This window comes from Scyliorhinus torazame, chromosome 6 (assembly GCF_047496885.1).
Source record: "Scyliorhinus torazame isolate Kashiwa2021f chromosome 6, sScyTor2.1, whole genome shotgun sequence".
NCBI lineage: Eukaryota > Metazoa > Chordata > Chondrichthyes > Carcharhiniformes > Scyliorhinidae > Scyliorhinus > Scyliorhinus torazame.
This window is the reverse complement of record NC_092712.1, coordinates 224,666,756-224,684,969: the sequence shown is the minus strand read 5'-3', so window position 1 is coordinate 224,684,969 and position 18,214 is coordinate 224,666,756. Positions and strand designations below refer to the sequence as shown.

The following is an 18,214-nucleotide window of genomic DNA, read 5'->3' as shown; positions in this document are numbered from 1 at the left end:
GATAGGGATGTATGCCAGAGCTGGCAGCAGCACAGCTTATTGGGAGCAGTGCAGGTGACACCAAAAGAACAGAGGAAAAAAAATCAACAAGCTACATCATAGTTAATGCAGAATGTGGAGTGGAGCGGCTAAGTTATACATAACTATTAAGAACATAAGAAACAGGGGCAAAAATGTGCCATTTGGCTTCTTGAGTCGCTCTGCCAGTCAATAAGATCATGGCTGCTCTAATATGGCTGTAACTCCACTTTTCTCCCTGTCCTCCATGATCCTTCACTCCCTTGTCAATCAAAAATCTGTCCAACACTGCCTTAAATATATTCAATGAGGTGGCTTTAAGGTTATAATCTTATGCATAAATGTGTAAAAATATTGCATACAAGGAGGAACATAGGCAGCATGCACGCTTCACAAATGTTATTGTAATGATTAAATTAAAGTGACCTTGGCATCTTAGTAAACTCAATGCCCACATGTCCAACCAATGCACAACGACAAGCACCCATAGGCAATGCATAGCTGAATTAGACTGGTGGAGCAGTAAAGCAGAAATCAAATAAGTTTATGTTCAAACTCTACCTTCACTGCTCGCTGGGGAGAGAATTCCAAACACTCATGATGCTCTGAGAGAATAAATTCTTCCTCGTCTCATTCTTAAATGGCAGATCCCTTATTCTTAAATTTAGCCCTATAGTCCTGAATTTCCCCAAGAGGGGAAACACCCTTTTAGAATCCACCCTGTCAAGCCCCTTCAAACTCTTGCATGTTTCAATAAGATTATCTCACATTCTTCAAAATTCCATGTGGTATAAAGAAACGGCTGAAGGCACTGGATACTGAAAAGGCTATGGATCCTGACAATGTTACAGCAATAAAGACTTGTGGGCGCGATTCTCCGATGCCGCGCCGGTTGGGAGAATCACCTGCCGCGCCATTTTTCCAGGCGACGCCGGTCTGACGCCCTCCCGCGATTCACCCAAGCGGCGAGATCGGCCCCGTCGAGTTCTGCGCAGCGCAGGCCAGGGAATCGTTCGAGACACCCAAAATGGTGATTCTCCGCTACCCCCGCTATTCTCCGGCCCGAATGGGCCGAAGTCCCGATGGCGTGACCCCAGTTCACGCCGTCGCTGTTCACACCTGGTAAATAAAGTCGTCAGCCAGCAAGTGAGGAGGTGAGCGGACTGTTCCAGAGCTCCTGTAGACCGGGTCGGCTTCCCCGAGAACGCTGCGGCCAACGGGGGGGTGGGAGGGGGTGTGAGGGGGGGGGGGTGAGGGAGGAAGTGGAGTTGGGAGGGGGGGGTGAGGGAGGGAGTGGAGGTGGGAGGGGGGGGTGAGGCAGGGAGTGGAGGTGGGAGGGGGGTGAGGGAGGGAGTGGAGGTGGGAGGGGGAGGGAGGGAGTGGAGGTGGGGGGGGAGGTAGTGGAGGTGGGAGGGGTTGAGGGAGAGTGTGGCGGGTATCGTCCATCCGCGGATGCCACGTGTCAGCAGCCCTGGTATGCCAGGATGATGACGGCTGCAGGTTGTCGTGTGGCTGATGGGCACAGGCGACTGGCACACTGATGAGGAGGATGGTGTGAACTGACTGTTGGACGCAGACAGTGACCAGGTGTGAGGCTGGCTGCGTATCTGCAGCGCGACCAGACCACCGGGGCACACAGGTATCCCATGCAACCCAGCTGCCGAGGTGTGGAAGAACCTCTGTGTAACATGTCGTTTCTCTGCCCCCCACCACCCTCCTGCAGGTCACCATGTATGCCAACCAGACAGCGATGTTCACTGCCGTGGTTGGAGCCGCAGCACTGCGGGTGGCCATCCGGCAGTGTAGACTCCGATGGCCCACAGTGGCTGCAGATGTGGTGGCTGCTGCTGCAGCAGAGGGGATGGTCGTGGAGTGGCCCGTCGTTGCCGTGCAGGCCGCAGGTGCTCAGGCCCGGAATGTCCAGGGGGATGCCGAGGGGAACATTGACCGCCAGAGGAATGCACAGGAAGCGGGCACTGATAGCGAAGTGCTTGGGGGGGGAGGAGGAATAACCACTGATGGTGGTGCCAGGGCACCACAGGCGTCCAGCAAGGCCTAGTGTGTACCGTGACAGAATGTCGTTCGAGGCCCTACCGGACATTACATGCAGGAGGAGACTACGGTTCAGCAGGGAGACGGTTGCACATATATGGCACCTCGTGGCGCACCTCGCACCACTTGGAACGGGTGGAGTACACACTATACCAGTCTCCGTCAAGGTGACGGTGGCTCTAAACTTTTACGCTACTGGTTCCTTTCAGGCACCGAGCGGGGACCTATCCGGGATCTCACAGGCATCGGTCCACAGGTGCATCAGGGCCGTGACCGACGCCTTGTATGCCATCGCGGACAGGTACATGAAATTCCCCGAGGACCGAGCACAGCAGGAAGCACGGGCACGTGGATTCGCCAAGGTGGCCGGGATACCGATGGTCCAGGGTGTCATCGATGGTGTGCACGTCCCCATGCGCCCACTTGCAGACAACAGGGAAGTGTTCATGAACAGGAAGGGCACATACTCCATGAACATTCAGGTGGTCTGCGACCCCCCCATGAAGATTATGCACGTGTGTGCAAGGTACCCCGGGAGTGTGCATGATGCCTAAATTCTGGCACAGTCGTTCATTCCCGCAAAGGTTCGATGGATGCCCCCCACCCCCACCCCCCCCGGGCTGAGGGGCTGGTTGCTGGCCAACCGGGGCTATCCGTTGAGGTCATGGCTGATGACGCCAGTACGGAGGCTTCAGACCAACGCGGAGAGCCTATACAACGAGGCCCATGCAGCAACCAGGGGTGTGGTGGAGCGGTGCTTCGGCCTGCTGAAGGTGCGATTCAGATGCCTGGACCGCTCCGGAGGGGCCCTGCAGTACCGGCCCGACAGGGTCGGTCGCATGGTTGTGGTCTGCTGTGCGCTGCACAACATTGCCATGCAGAGGGGAGATGACCTGGTGGAGGAGTCGGAGGGAGGACCCGACGGCACCGGAGCTAACGCAAACGAGGGGGATGGGGAAGAGGAGGAGGATGGCGTGCATCAGGGTGGGGCGCAGGACACAGATACTGCTCGGGTGCTGGTTACGTCCAGGAGGCTGCACGACGGCACCGTCGAGGACAGCGGGCACGCGATGCGTTGGTGGCCGCACGGTTCACGCACCGTGGGGAAGGGAATCGCTGAACACTGCCACTTGCACCGTCAGTCCTGCACACGGGCACCACACAGCACCCCCCCCCCCCGCCCCACCCCCCCGCCCCCACCGCGTTCACGGCACCAATTCCACATCACCTTACCATTGCGGCACTACGGGATTGCACAACAGTGATGATTGGGTAAGCGGGTGTGATCAGTGCCATGTTGAATGATGCCAGCCCGTTCTGCGATGAGCTGCGAGCTCAGATTCGCCAGCCAAGGTTTGACTCATGGCTATAGCTGAACCATGCACTCCGGTGTTCACAGCATTCGTCACGGACATTTCATCACATGCAATTGTGTGGGGTAGCTGGCGTCGGAGTGCCGAGGACTACGGTGTCCGATTTTGGGAGGCAGGGGGCAAAGGGACAGCACATCCGGCACCGATGTTGAACCGCTCGTTAACCCCAGCGCCACGCGGTCACCCTCACCAGCCCCCTGGCACCGGACATAGCACAGAGAGTTATAAGTTAAGTGCAACAGTGAGTTTAATTGTGATATTCACATACAGATGCCCTACCCTCTACAACTAAACTGTGTCCTGCACCCGTGCCAACTTATTATGTTCCTAATTTCTTTGCCTTACGGGCCCGACCACTACGTCTAGGTGTCTCCCCAGATGGTACAGCAGGAGTGGAGGCGGACTGCTGAGAATCACGCCCTGCGGCATGGCTCCCCGTCGGCACGCGTTTCCTGTGGCGGCCCGGCTTCGATGGGCCAGGCTGCTCAGCGGGCGTGCTGGATGACGTGGTGCCACCCTGTCCTGCCCGCTGCCCACCAGATGCACCAGGGACGGAACGGGGGGAGGCCGAGTGTTCAGGGACGTCCCTTGCTGGAGGTACCGGGACGGGCCCCAGAACTTCATCCTCTCTCTCGAGGAGTCCGGTGGCCCCCGGGGCTCACAGTGGGATGGAGGTGCGATCAGAGGCATGCCCCGTCGCACCATCGACACCTGGCGTTGCCAGTCCTGGAGGCCTGTAGCGGTATCGACCACGGTCCGAACGTTCGCAGAGACAGAGCCCAGGGAGTGCGAATATTCCTGCCAGGGACTGTGCTATCTCAACCTGTGAGTGCGCTACGCCATCCATCACGTGCGCCAGGCGGTCTATGCTCTCCGCGACTGACTGCTGGGACTGTGCCATCGCCTGCTGGGACCGGACCATGGCATGGTGAGACTCGGCCAGGGCCCGGAGCGCGGCGGCAATGTCGTGTTGGCTCTGGCGCATGGCTACCTGTGAGAGGGCAGCCCTCTCCTGGACCATGGATGACACGTGCACGTGAAGCCCAACGCCTTGCAGAACCTGACCAATGGACGAAACCGTTTCACCCATTGCCTTTACCGCGGACGCCACCCATGCTGGGTCGGCCTGGGTGGCTGCGATGAGCGGCACCCCTTCCTGGACGCAAATTGACTCCTCTAACTGCATGTGCAGGTCCTGGAAGATGGCCCTCATCCTGTTATTCAGTCCCTGGGTGTCCACATGCATCGGTTGTCCGGGTGCGTCAAGTACATCCAGGAACCCGGGAACCGTCTGGGCAGCAGCTGTTTGCTGGGCCTGGGCTGCCCTCCGACCGTCCAGCCCCTCGGCTGCTCCGAACTCCAGTCGGCTGTGTGGTGTGAACCAGACCGTGACCCGGGAGCCTCATCACTTACGTGCCCGACCAAGGTGAGTGTCTCTGTGATGGTGGATGGTGTGGGAGGCAGCAGTGCCGCTACCTCGAGGTCATCGTCCGTTAGGGAGTCTGGTGTGTACTGATCCCCCTCATGGCAAGGTGAATGCGGCCCATGTCATGTTGCCCTCCAGGTGATTCCGTGGACTGTGTGGCCGTTCTCTGTGCGTCATCGTCACTGTCCTTCCTGTGTCCCTCAGTATTGTCTCTGTCCGTTGTATGTGCGTCCCCGTCCAGCGTGCCATACTGAGAGGATGGCCCTCCTGTCCGACCGACTGCCACCCTCTGGCGTGCGTCCCTGGGTGCGCTTGAGGTTGGAGATGGTCGGCCAAGTCTTGACCGAGACGACCCTGGACGTTCGCCGGCTGGCCCTGGGGAACACAACGATACGGGGTTTGTTAGACACGCTGGGCCGGGTGTATGGTGGTGGTGGGGGCAGTGTCTGTGGGGGGGGGGGGGAGGGGATCGAGTGTGCAGTGGCCAGAGTATGAGGGGGGAGGGGATCGGGGGTGCAGTGGCCAGAGTGTGAGGGGGAGGGGATCGGGGGTGCAGTGGCCAGAGTGTGAGGGGGGAGGGGATCAGGGGTGCAGTGGCCAGAGTGTGAGGGGGGCGATTACGGGCTGTGGGGGGGGGGGGGGGGGGGGGGAGGACATTTATGGCACTGCGCCGCATCATTTGGGCGTCGCGCGCTTACGACGCTGCTTTCGCACCACGCCACACACACCCCCACCCCACCCCACCCCCGAGTTCCTCGTGGCCCCGCTCCTAGCCCATTTTCGGGCCCTGAATCGATCGCGATCAGGGTCGTTTCGCGCTGTCATGAAACTCGACTGTGTTCATGACAGCGTGGGCACTTAGTTGCGGGAGCGGAAGAATCGCGCCCTGTGTTCCAGAACTTGCCACACCCCAAGCCAAGGTGTTCCAGTTCAGCTACAACACTGACATCTATCCGGTAATGTGGAAAATATCCCAGGTGTGTCATGTACACAAGAAACAGGACAAATTCAACCCAGCCAATTACTGCCCTATCAGTCTACTCTCCATCATCAACAAAGTGATGGAAGCAGTCATCAACAGTGCTAACAAGCGGCACATACTCAGCAATAACCTGCTCACGGACACTCAGTTTGGGTTCCGCCAGGTTCACTCAGCTCCTGACCTCATCACAGCCTTGGTTCAAACATGGACAAAAGAGCTGAATTCCAGAGGCGAGGTGAGTGTGACTGCCTTTTACATCAAGGCAGCATTTGACCGAGTACGGCATCAAGGAGCCCTAGCAAAAATGGAGTTAATGGGAATCATTAACTCTCCGCTGGTTGGAGTCATACCTGGCACAAAGGAAGATGGTTGTGGTTGTTGGAGGTTAATCATCTCAGCTCCAGGACATCACTGCAGGAGTTCCTCAGGGTAGTGTCCCAGTCCAACAATCTTCAGCTGCTTCATCAATGACCTCCCTTCCATTATAAGGTCAGAAGTGGGGATGTTTGCGGATGACTGCACAACGTTTGGCACCATTTGCGACTCCTCAGATAATGAAGCAGTCCATGTCCAAATGCATCAAGACCTGGACAATATCCAGGCTTAGGCTGACAATGGGCAAGTTACATTCGTGCCACACAAGTGCCAGGCAATGACTATCTCCTACAATGGTCAAACCATCGCCCCTTGACATTTAATGACATTACCATCACTGAATCCCCCACAATCCACATCTTGGGGGTTACCATTGATCAGAAACTGAACTGGACTAGCCATATTAATACGGTGGCTACCAAGGCAAGTCTTGACTGTATTATATCTAGTTAAGCTCTGGAAACAGAACAAACCCACTGAATAAAGTATGTGTGTTAACTGGAAGTCTACAATCTTTATTCAGACTTAGAGAATAACATACTACCAGGCACAAATCAGGAGTGTAATGGAATACTCTCCACTTGCCTGGATGACTGCAGCTCCGACAACACTCAAGAAGCACGGCACCAGCCAGGACAAAGCAGCCTACTTGTTTGCTATCCTTTCCACAAACATTCAACTCCTTTACCACCAAAGAACAGTGGCAGCCATGTGTACCATCCAGAGGCACTACGGAAACTCGTCAAGGTCCTTTAGCCAGCACCTTCTAAACCAACGAGCACTACCACCTAGAAGGACAAGAGTAGCAGATACCTGGGAACTTCACCACCTGGAGGTTCCCCTACAAGTTACTCAGCACCCTGACTTAGAAATATAGCGCCTTTACTTCACTGTCACTGGGTCAAAATCCAACAACTCCCTCCCTAACATACAGCTCAGGACTGCAGCAGTCACAAAAGCAACTCACCACTACCTCCTGAAGGACAACTAGGGTTGGGCAATAAATGTTGGCCTAAACAGTAACACCCACATCCTGTAAAGAATTATTTTAAAAACCTTGTGAGTGTTTTTTCCAGATTTGGAACAAATCTTAAAAGTAGACAATGGGTGGAGGGGGGGGGGGGGGTGGGATTTGATGGTGACAAAGGGGCAGTGCGGGCCAGACCCAGTGGGCAGGGCCCGGAGTTATGATGATGGCAGATAGGAAGGCCGGGGGGGGGAATGAGAGGCCTTTGATCAGGATAGTAACGTGGATCGTGAGGGGGATTGTGGGGACCAGTGACGAGGTTGAGGGTGTTTGCGCACCTAAGAAGCTTAAAGGCTGATGCAGCGATGCTGCAGGAGACCCATCTGAGGGTGAAGGACCAGGTAAGGCTCAGGAAGGACAGGGTGAGTTGGATATTCCACACTGGGTTCGATAGTAGAGCTCGCGGGTAGCGGTGTTGGTGGGTAAGAGGGTGAGGTTCCAGGTGGAGAAGGTGGTAGTAGACCAGGGGGGTAGATATCTGATTGTAACAGGGGCATTAGAGGGGAGGCTGGTGGCACTGGTGAGTGTATATGGCACCAACTGGGATGATGTAGGGTTTGTGAAGAGGGCACTGGGGCCATCCCGGACTTGGGCACACATGAGCTAATAGTAGGAGGGGTTTAGAATATGGTGCAAGAGTCGAGGATGGACAGGTTGCAGCCACACTCGCTTGCCCAGTCCAGGGGGGGTTTGCGCGGGGGCGAAGGCACTCACCGGGCTTATGATAGAGATGGGAGGAGTGGACCGGTGGAGGTTTTTGCATCCGAGGGAGCGGGAGTATTCGTTTTTTTCCCTGGCGCACAAAGTGTATTCGAGGTTAGACTGTATTGTAGTAAGGAAAGCATTACTGGCTGGGGTCAAGGGATCAGAATATCCTGCGACAGCCATCTCAGACCATGCATCACATTGGATGGATGTGGTCCTGGAGAGGGGGGTAGCCCAGAGGCCGTGGTGGAGAATGGATGCAAGGTTGTTGGGGGACCAAAGTTTGTGTGATAACATCGGGAAGATGATTGAGGAGTATGTAGGATTTAATTGTACAAGTGTCATGTGAGTGTCGCTTTAAGAAAGGGACACATGCCCTGTAGCACGGCGTCTGTGATGTCATTTGTGGGTGGAGCTGGGCTGTGGTTGTCAGGGGAGAGGGGGTTTAGGTTTTTGGGTATCAGTTTGTTGCTTTGGATTGTAGAAGAGAAGCAGTGTTTCCCTGTTTTCATTTTAAAGCTGTTCATGGGAACTGAAAGCACGTTGGGTGTGGAAATCTGCTTTGATAACTTCAAAGCAGAGTTGCTTTCCGGAAGGAGTTTTGAATCTGCTGGTTGGAACTGGATCAAAATCTCAGGGAAAGGACCAGTCCCATTCAAGTGAGATTATAGTGTGCTGGGCCACGCCCTTGAAAAGGGTTTTGGTTTATTGGATTTTGTATTGAATTGGAACAGCTACTAAGGGAGATTCATTAAGAGTTATATACCTATTATGCAACAACAACAAAAAAAAGAGTTATATACATAGATTACTGTAGCTGTTGTGTTTCTTTATGTTTGTAATTGATAACAAGTTCTTGCTGTGTTTTAAATATGTTAACTACATTCTTAATATAAGCTTAACATGGGAAAGAGTGAGATGTTTGTGGTCCAGGAGAGGGGACAGGAGAGGCGACTGGTTTAGGTTAGTAGAGGGAAGCTTTAGGTACCTAGGCATCCAAGTGACGCGAGAATGGGACCAGCTGCATAAATTGAATCTGGCCTGGCTGGTGGACCAAATGAAGGTCGGCTTTCAGAGATGGGACGCGCTTCCGTTGTCTCTGGCTGGGAGGGTGCAAACGGTGAAGATGACGGTCCTCCCGAGATTCTTATTTGTACTTCAGTGTCTCCCCATCTTTATTCCGCGATCCTTTTTTAAGCAGGTCGACAGAATTATCACGGGCTTCATCTGGGCGGGCAAGACCCCGCGAGTAAGGAAGGTAATGCTTGAGCGGAGTCGGGGAGAGGGCGGGCTAGCGCTGCCAAATTTTAGCAACTATTACTGGGCGGCTAATAGAGCCATGATCAGGAAGTGGGTGGTGGGGGAGGGGTCGGCATGGGTGCGTATGGAGGCGGCTTCATGTAAGGGCACCAGTCTGGGGGCATTGGTAACTGCACCTCTGCCGTCCCCATCAGCACGGTACTCCACCAGTCCAGTGGTGTTGGCGGCCCTGAGAGTTTCGGTCCAGTGGAGGCGACATTTGGGAGTAGTGGGAGCATCGGTCTGTGCCCTAATCTGTGATAATCACCGGTTTGCACCGGGGAGTATGGACGGGGGGTTTTGGTTATGGCGGAGAGCGGGGATTGAGAGGATAGGGGATATATTTATAGAGGGGAGCTTTCCGAGTATGAGGGCATTGGAGGAAAAGTTTGGGTTGGCGAGGGGAAACAAATTCAGGTATCTGTAGGTGCGGGACATCCTTCGTAAACAGGTGTCAATCTTCCCGCTCCTACCGCTAAGGGGGATTCAGGACACGGTAGTTTCCAGAGGGTGGGTAGGAGAAGGGTGCGTCTCGGACATTTATAAGGCGCTTATGGGGTCGGAGGAGATGCAGACCGAGGAGCTGAAGCGCAAGTGGGAGGAGGAGCTGAGGTGAGATAGAGGATGGTCTATGGGCAGACGCGTTGAGTAGAGTCAACGCGTCCGCAACATGTGCCAGGCTCAGCCTGATCCAATTTAAGGTTGTTCACCAGGCTCACATGACAGTGGCCCGGATGAGCAGATTCTTTGGGGTGGAGGACAGGTGCGGGAGGACCGGCGAACCATGTCCACATGTTTTGGACATGTCCAAAGCTTAGGGAATTTTGACAGGGGTTTGTGGATGTCATGTCCACGGTGTTAAAAACAAGGGTGGCGCTGGGTCCAGAGGTGGCGATTTTCGGGGTGTCGGAAGATCCAGGAATCCAGGAGGAGAAAGAGGCAGACGTTCTGGCCTTTGCTTCCCTGGTAGCCCGGAGACAGATACTATTAGCATGGAGGGACTCAAAGCCCCCGAAGTCAGAGACCTGGCTATCTGACATGGCTAGCTTTCTCTGTTTGGAGAAAATCAAAGGGTCAGTGAGAGGGTCACTGTTAGGGTTCACGCGGAGGAGGCAGCCGTTCGTCGACTTCTTTGCGGAAAATTAATCATCAGCAGATCGGGGGTGGGAAAGAGTACCCCGTGTCCCCACCCCAGCTAGAAAGGCCCTGCTCAAAATAAAGAAATCAATCCGGGAATACACTTTATGCACGTGTGAGTAGTAGGAGAATTCCTTCACCCTCGGCTGCCCAAATCTCCATGGATCCACCCCCCCCCCCCCCCCCCCCCCACCCCCATCAGCTCCATGAACCCTCTTAGTTCCTTTGCCATTGCTGGCACCCTGCCCGTTTTCGAGCTTGACCGGTCCAAGCCAGGGTCCATAACGGTGTTGAAGTCCCCTCCCATGACCAACCTGTGTAAGTCGAGGTCCGATATCTTCCCCAGCATCCTCTTTGTAAACTCCACATCATCCCAATTTGGCGCATACACATTTACTAATACCACCTGCACCCCCTCTAGCTTCCCACTGGCCATAATGTACTTACCTCCCACGTCCGAGACTATTCTACCCGCCTCAAACACCGCCCGCTTATTGATCAGGATCGCGACCCCTCTAGTCCCGAGTGAAGGACCTGACTGACCCAGACTTTCCTCAGTCTAACCTGGTCCATTACTCTAAAGTGCGTCTCCTGCAACATTACCACGTCCGCCTTCAATCCCCTAAGATGCGTGAACACACGTGCCCTCTTGACCAGCCCATTTTAACCCTCGAACATTCCAGGTGATCAGCCTAGTTGGGGGGCTCATTGCCCCCCCCCATCCACTGATCAGCCATCCCCTTTTTTAGGCCCGCCTCCAGCCCGTGCTCCGCGCCTCCACTGGTCCATCCCCAGGCAGACTCCGCCCTCAACCTCCTCTCTGTCCCTCAGCCCAAGTCTCTCCCTCGTCAGCAGAACATTCAACCCCCTCCCCTCTTAGTAACAACACCCTGTAACCCAACTCCTTTACTAAACCAAACATATGCACACCCCCCAAAGCGCTTCTGAGAGCTAGCTCGCCAGCTAGCTTGGTGGCCTCCATCTCCGGCGCCAGATAGTCTCCCACCTATTGTTCCCTCCCCACCCTCACCCCCCGCTTATACAAACAAACTCCAACATCAAACAATCCCCACACAATTGCCCAACAGAAAAACACCAAGATCAAAACAAGCACCCCTCCATCCCCCAACAGTGCAAATGAAAACCTTAACTCACTCAGCTCTACCGCTGGTTCCAAATCAATGCAAACGGCATCACAAACATCTTTCATGAAACGCAAAACAAGAAACTTTTTACAAAAACAGAGAAACAAAAAGAAAAAACAAAAACATGAACGTTGCAGCCAAGTTCAAAAGTTCTCAATCCATCACCAGCCATTCTTTTTCGCAAAGTCCAACGTGTCCTCAGGCGACTCGAAGTAAAAGTGCTGATCCTCATGCATGACCCAGAGACTGGTCCAAACTTCACCTTTTTCTTAAAAAGGATTGACCTGATCTGGTTGAAGCCTGCTCTCCTCCTGGCCACCTCTACACTCAGGTCCTGGTAAACCCGCAGGATGCTATTGCCCCATTTACAGCTCCGTGTCTGCTTGGCCCACTGTAGAATGCGCTCCTTATCCGAGAACCTGTGGAATCTCACCACCATTCCACCATTGCCCTCGGGGGGTCTCCCATTCGCGGCTTCCTCGCGAGTGCTCTGTGAGCCCTATCCACCTCCAATGGCCGGGAGAATGCCCCATCCCCCAGCAGCTTCACAAACATGTCTGCGATGTATGCCCCAGCGTCCATTCCTTCGGACCCCTCCGGGAGCCCAACGATTCTCAAGTTCTGCCGGCGGGACCTCTTCTCCAGGAGCTTCTTCTGCTGGTCCCTCAGACTCCCCACCTCTAGCTCCACTGCAGTCTGATGTTCCTCCTGCCCAGCCAGCGCCTCCTCCACCTTCTGGATCGCCCGATCCTGTGCGTCCAATCTATGCTCCAACCGCTCAATCGACTCTTTTATCGGATGCAAGCAGTCCTGTTTCTGTGTAGCAAAGCCTTCCTGAATGACTTGCATCAGCTGCTCCATAGACTGCTCGGTGGACAAGCCAGAGGTCCGAACCTCCGCCATGCTGTCTTCTGTTGCAGCTACAGCAGCCTTCTCTATCGTTTTGTTCCTGCCCTTACGAACACTTCTAGTCCTTCTCTCCATGCACCGAAGTGGGAATTCAGTAAACAATTGCCACTAACATCCGTTTTACAATTCAAGTCTGGTAGAAAAACGGGGGAAAGGTCCATAGGTCCGACCTGAGCGGGAGCCACCAAATGTGTGACTTACTCCAATATAGCCGTCACCGGAAGTCTCCGGGGCAGATATCTTAGCCTTCGCCTCGTTGATTACTCGGAGGTGGGTTGTCCTGGGATGGAGGTCGGCTTCTCCACCCTGTGCCTTGGCGTGGCGGGGGGGACCTACTGGAATTCTTGACCCTGGAGAAGGTGAAATTTGAGTCAAGGGGGGCAAAGGAGGGGTTCTACAATTCATGGGGTTTGTTTATCATGCACTTTCGGGAACTTCTTCCCATTGAACACTACAGGTGTGGGGGGACGGGGGGGACGGTAAGGGGGGTGTTGGTTTGTTTTTTCTGTTTTTTAAACATATTTTTGGAATGTACAAGTCGATGTTTCAGACTGTTTATTGACAGGGCCATTTTTTGTGGTTGTTTGTTTTTCTTCTGTTGTTTATAAGATGAAAATGTGGAGAATAAAGATTTTTTTTTAAAAATTGGACAACCTAGTTATAAAATGCAAATGTTATAAAATGTAAAATGCTGGAAAAATGCAGCTGAGAGAGAAACAGAGTTAATGTTGTAAGTCCTTAAGACACCACTTCAGAGCTAGGATTTTGCCCTCTCTCTAGCTCGAAAGAAGAGTCATACAGACCTGAAACATTGGGCGGGTTTCTCTGGCCTCCTCATGGCGTGTTTCTTGGTGGCGGGAGGTGGCGCTCCATTGGCCAGCCGTGGAATCTTCTGGTACCACCGCTATCAACAGGATTCCGCACTGATTACACCCCATGCCTACAGGAACCCACGGCAAGGGTGCGCCATCGGGGGGACCGGAAAACCCTGCCGGTATGAAGAGCCATAAGATCTCGCCTATTAACTCCTATTAACTCATTCCAGAGATGTTGCCAGGCCTGTTGAGATTTCCCAGTATTTTCTGTTTCATTTCACATTTCCAGCATCTGCAGTATTTTACTTTTATAATTATACTAGCCATGCCCTGTGCTTAAGTCCTGGAGGGGAAGTTAAACCCACAACTTTCTGACCCAGGCGTTATTATTGAGCTCGGCTGGACAGCACTGTGGCGCAGTGGTTAGCACTGAGAGTGCGGTGCTGAGGACCCGGGTTCGAATCCTGCCCCAGGGTCACTGTCACTGTCCGTGTGGAGTTTGCATATTCTTCCTGTGTCTGCGTGGGTTTCACCCCCACAACCCAAAAGATGTGCAGGTTAGATGGATTGACCACGCTAAATTGTCCCTTAATTGGAAAAAAAAATAATTGGGCACTCTAAATTTAAAAAAAAAATTATTGAGCTCAGCTGACACTCAAGTCACACGTTTAATCATCTGGTTCCATTTGTTTCAGATGTATATAATTTTACAGCACCAAATATATGTAAAATGAATTATTGTTGCTTCATGTTCTGATATTAAAGTCTAATAAATGCACAGTTAAATCTGTTAAAACAATCTCAAATTAAATTCCACAAATTGGTTCAAATATTTGCCTTGTACGTACTTTTTAATACATAATTATTTTAACATCATATATAAACCCTTTTGTAGTGAGGCAATGGAAGTTTAATATTCTTACCTTTAATAAGAGTAAGGAACTCTTCATGTTTCAGTCTATGGCGCTGCATGTCAATCTTCAGTGTAAGGAGGAGCGTGAACAGAAACTTATGTTCCTCATACAGACCGCGGGCTGCATACTTATATACTTCATATGTCATATGCTCTATAATATTTGCTATTCTCTTACTGGTAATGGGACTCTTGATGGATCTGCAAGATAAGATATATATTCAGGTTAAAGAGATAACATCCTATTTTGTTATCAACTCACCAACATGTTGGGAATTTTGTGTACAAGAAAGACCTATGAAATAAAGTGTACAATGAAGTGGTCAGACAAAAAGTCTTCACACGTTTCTACACAGCATCTTCCATCAGAACTCCACCTTCCCACACTATGCCTGTATCTTTTGATACCAAAAATATCTATTGGCCTCAGCCATGACTAATGATTGCATATCCACAGTTCCCTTGGTAAAGAATTTAAAAGATTAACAATCCTTTGAATGAAGACACTTTTATTCCTCCCAGGACGATGGGATTACCCCTTATTTTGAGATTGAGATCCCGTGTTTCTGAATTCCCCAACCAGAGGAAGCATTTTCTTCCCACCTATTCTGTCGAGCCCCTTAAGAATTTAATGTTTCAATTACACCACCTCTTATTTTTTGAACTCCAAGGATTTCTAAAAATTGCTTCCCGCCACCAGCAGCAAGAATTGTGATTGAACGGAGAATAGCACGTAATGAAAAGAATTGCGATTTGTGCTCAGTGCTGATTCCATCGCCATGTCCCAGTCCCTCACTGGAGGCATTATCGAAGTGTGCGCCCCACGCTGGCGGGTCCAACAAAAACCATAATTCACATGAATTTAAATATCATTAGCGGGTTGGACACTTCATGCTTCAACCCTCCGCAATATTCCACCCCTCTTAGGCAGAAGTCTTGTGGGCGCGAATTGGTGCAAGTATTTACAAGCGGGACATCAGCGCATGGCTGTTAAGGGGGAGCGGGAGGCTAAAAAAACTCTCAAAAATTGTTGGCCTGCTGGGGGGCGGCTGCCATGGCCAGTGAGAGTAGTGGGGCACAACCTGATGATAAATCTGTGGACTCTGGGTGCCCCCTCGGGCTCAGATCACTATTACTGCAATATGTGGATTTAGATTCGTCAAATATTTTTATTGAAAATTTGTTGATAAATACAAAATGATAAAACAGGAAAACAGACAACAAACGACAGTACCCACCCCCCCTAAAAACCCTCCCCCCCCCCCCAAACAGCCGACGGTGACTAACTCTGTAAAATACAACATAAACGGCTGCCATCTCCTGTAAAATCCCTTATTGTGTACTTAATTTTCTCAAGGTATTAAAACTCCATAAGATCCTCCCAGCCAGGGTGGAGAAGCTGACCTCCACTCCAACATAACCCGCCTGTGAGCAAGCAGCGAGGCGGAGGCTAATACATCCGCCTCCGCTCCAGTCTGCAGCTCCGGCCGGTCTGACACCCAGAGAATGGCCCTAAGGGACTGGGTATCAGTTCAATTCGTAGAATCGCTGACATGTTGATGAAGGAGGAGACCCAAAATCTCACAAGCTCAGGACAGGCACAGAACAGATGTCCATGGTTGGCCAGCTGGCCCCTCCCACACTTATCCTCCACTCCCTCGAACAGCCGTCACATCCTAGATCTTGTTAAGTGGATCAGGTGTACCACTTTCAACTGTATAAGCCTAACTCTTGCGCACAAAGATGTGGCATTCACCCTTTACAGGGCTTCACAGCAAACCTCTTCCTCCAATTCCACCCCCAACTGCTTCTCCCACTTGGCCTTAACCCCTTAAGGGATGCTGTATCCTCTGCCAGGACAATGGCAACACGACCAGGATTGATGGAAAATCTTCCTCACGGAGTCACGAACTTGCAGATACTCAAATGTTCCTGACTGCGAGAGCCCAAAATTATCTGACAGCTCCTCTAAACACGCGAACCACCCCTCCAGAAACAAATCCCACATTCCTTCCGCCTCCTTGTCCTCCAGCGCTAAACCTTTTTACAAATGTTTTCCATTTAAGGGCAATTTAGCGTGGCCCCTCCCCCGACAAGTGAAGACACCCCATTATGGGGTTGCTGAGGGGCCCCCCTTTTTCAGGCCTACCCACACCCCCTTTCAGACCTCCCCCCCCCCACACTTCCAGAGGCCTCTCCATACACGCCCTTTACCCCCCCCCCCCCCCATCCCACCATTCATACCCTTCCTCAGCCCTTCATTCATGGGCATGGCCTTCCCTCAGGCCCTGACCCTTGGCAGTGCACTGTTGGCACCCAGGAACCCTGCAAGTGCTCCTGCCAGCCTGGCAGTGCCATGCAGGCAACTTGGCAGTGTCATGGTGGCAGTGCCAAGGTGCCAGCGCCAAGGTGCCAGCCTGGTGGTGCCAAGGTATCTGGTGCCAAGATGAGAGCCAGGGTGCCACCCTGCCCTGACCACCCAGGGGCCTCCATTGACCTGGGAGACTTCCTAGGTGCCGTGACGCCTGATCCACATTTGTGTGGGACTGGGGAGCCAGTTAAATCTTGGGAGGCCGTTAGATTGTGCTTCCATCTCTCTAATGAGATGGAGATTGCCCTTAACTGGCCTCAATTGGCTTCATGTCACATCTAGGCAGGATGCGGATCCTGTCAACTGGAGTAGGCTGGTTAGATGGCAAACCGCCCGGCGCGGTTCCCAATTTAGGCCTCTCCATGACCTAACCAGCCCGCATGGATCCTCACCGGCACATCATGGCCGTTAGATTGCACCGGACCTCCTTCCCAGGATGCCCTATTGATGGGTGTGTTGACGTTTCTTCTTCTCCTGGATTGGAATCCCCTCTTGGCTAGGAGTAGAGTAATTATCCTTTCTCTCCTTGTGTGAGTGGGGGTAGCCATTGACCTGGGTGGATTGGGCGGGAAGGTCCTGGGGACATAATTTCCTGAGTTTTGGTTTTGTACAGTGCTGGGCTAGGTCAGGTATGCTGTTGTGTTTGTGGATCAACGGTGCCCAATTTTGGGTGCACCTGTGGGGAGGGGGGCTGGGGGACGTGGAGGGGTAGGCCCAGAGTGTCTGGGTTTGGTCCTCGGGTGCACGTACTTAGTTTTCCTGTCTCCTCTGGGGTGGGTGTGATTCCCCCCTTATTGACTGGTGGTTGGCTTTCCTCCTCTTTGGTCTATCTCGGAAAGCTGCCCAAGAAGTTGGGGATGTGGGTTGGATACTGACTCCATCTGTCCTTTTTTAAAAACTTTTTTTTTCTGTGGATGGTATTGTTTTGTAATTTTGTGTCAATTTCTAAAATATAAAATTCTAATAAATATACAAAAGAACAAAAGAAAAGAGGCTCTGCCCATGTTTGAGTGCCTGGCCCCCATCCACATGGTTTCTACTGGAACCTCTGAACTTGTAAACCATTGTCTAAAAAACAAATTTATCTCTGCATGCCCATCTCATTGTGGAAGTCATCTCTGGGAAAGTGAATAATCCAGCATCAGTTTTCAACCTGCCAAACTCTGGGAAAGATTCACCATTGGACTTTGATTCTGGGCTCATGTGAAACAATGAGTCACATCTTACTGGCTCCCCAGAATTGCATTTTGGGGGTACCCCAAAGATCCACTGTAAAATCCCATCTGGACGTTTCCAGGTAAAGGTTTACCGGACAAAAATCCAGGAGGGTCAACTTCAACTTCCCCTGGACAATAGCACTAGGCTGGGAACCATCCCACAAAGTAATTAAAATCACTAACTTAGGATGGTTCTGCCAGTTTTACCCTCATTGTTATTCTGAAAGAGTTAGAAGTGAAGAAAAAGCACTTCTAACTTCAGAGTGATGTGGTAGTAAGGCCCTACTCATGCAGAATGACTGATTGCAGCAATGATGGGAAATTTGGTCAACTTGAAATAAGGCATATCCAGGGAACTTTAGATGACTTATCTAATGGAAAGTTGGCAAAGTGCAAAAAACAGGAACTGTTAACTGCACGAAAGTTTGCAAAGTGCAAAAACAAGAACTT

At 52.1% G+C, this 18,214-nt stretch overlaps 1 protein-coding gene across 1 annotated transcript in view; it reads right to left on the bottom strand.

Moving 5' to 3' along the window:
• dnah5 (dynein, axonemal, heavy chain 5) overlaps nt 1-18,214 on the bottom strand; it is a 521,599-nt gene that overhangs the window by 68,507 nt on the left and 434,878 nt on the right. The window contains exon 68 of the mRNA XM_072509474.1: nt 14,187-14,377. Within this exon, the coding sequence (XP_072365575.1) occupies nt 14,187-14,377 (191 nt within the window). The remainder of the gene's footprint in view (nt 1-14,186; nt 14,378-18,214) is intronic.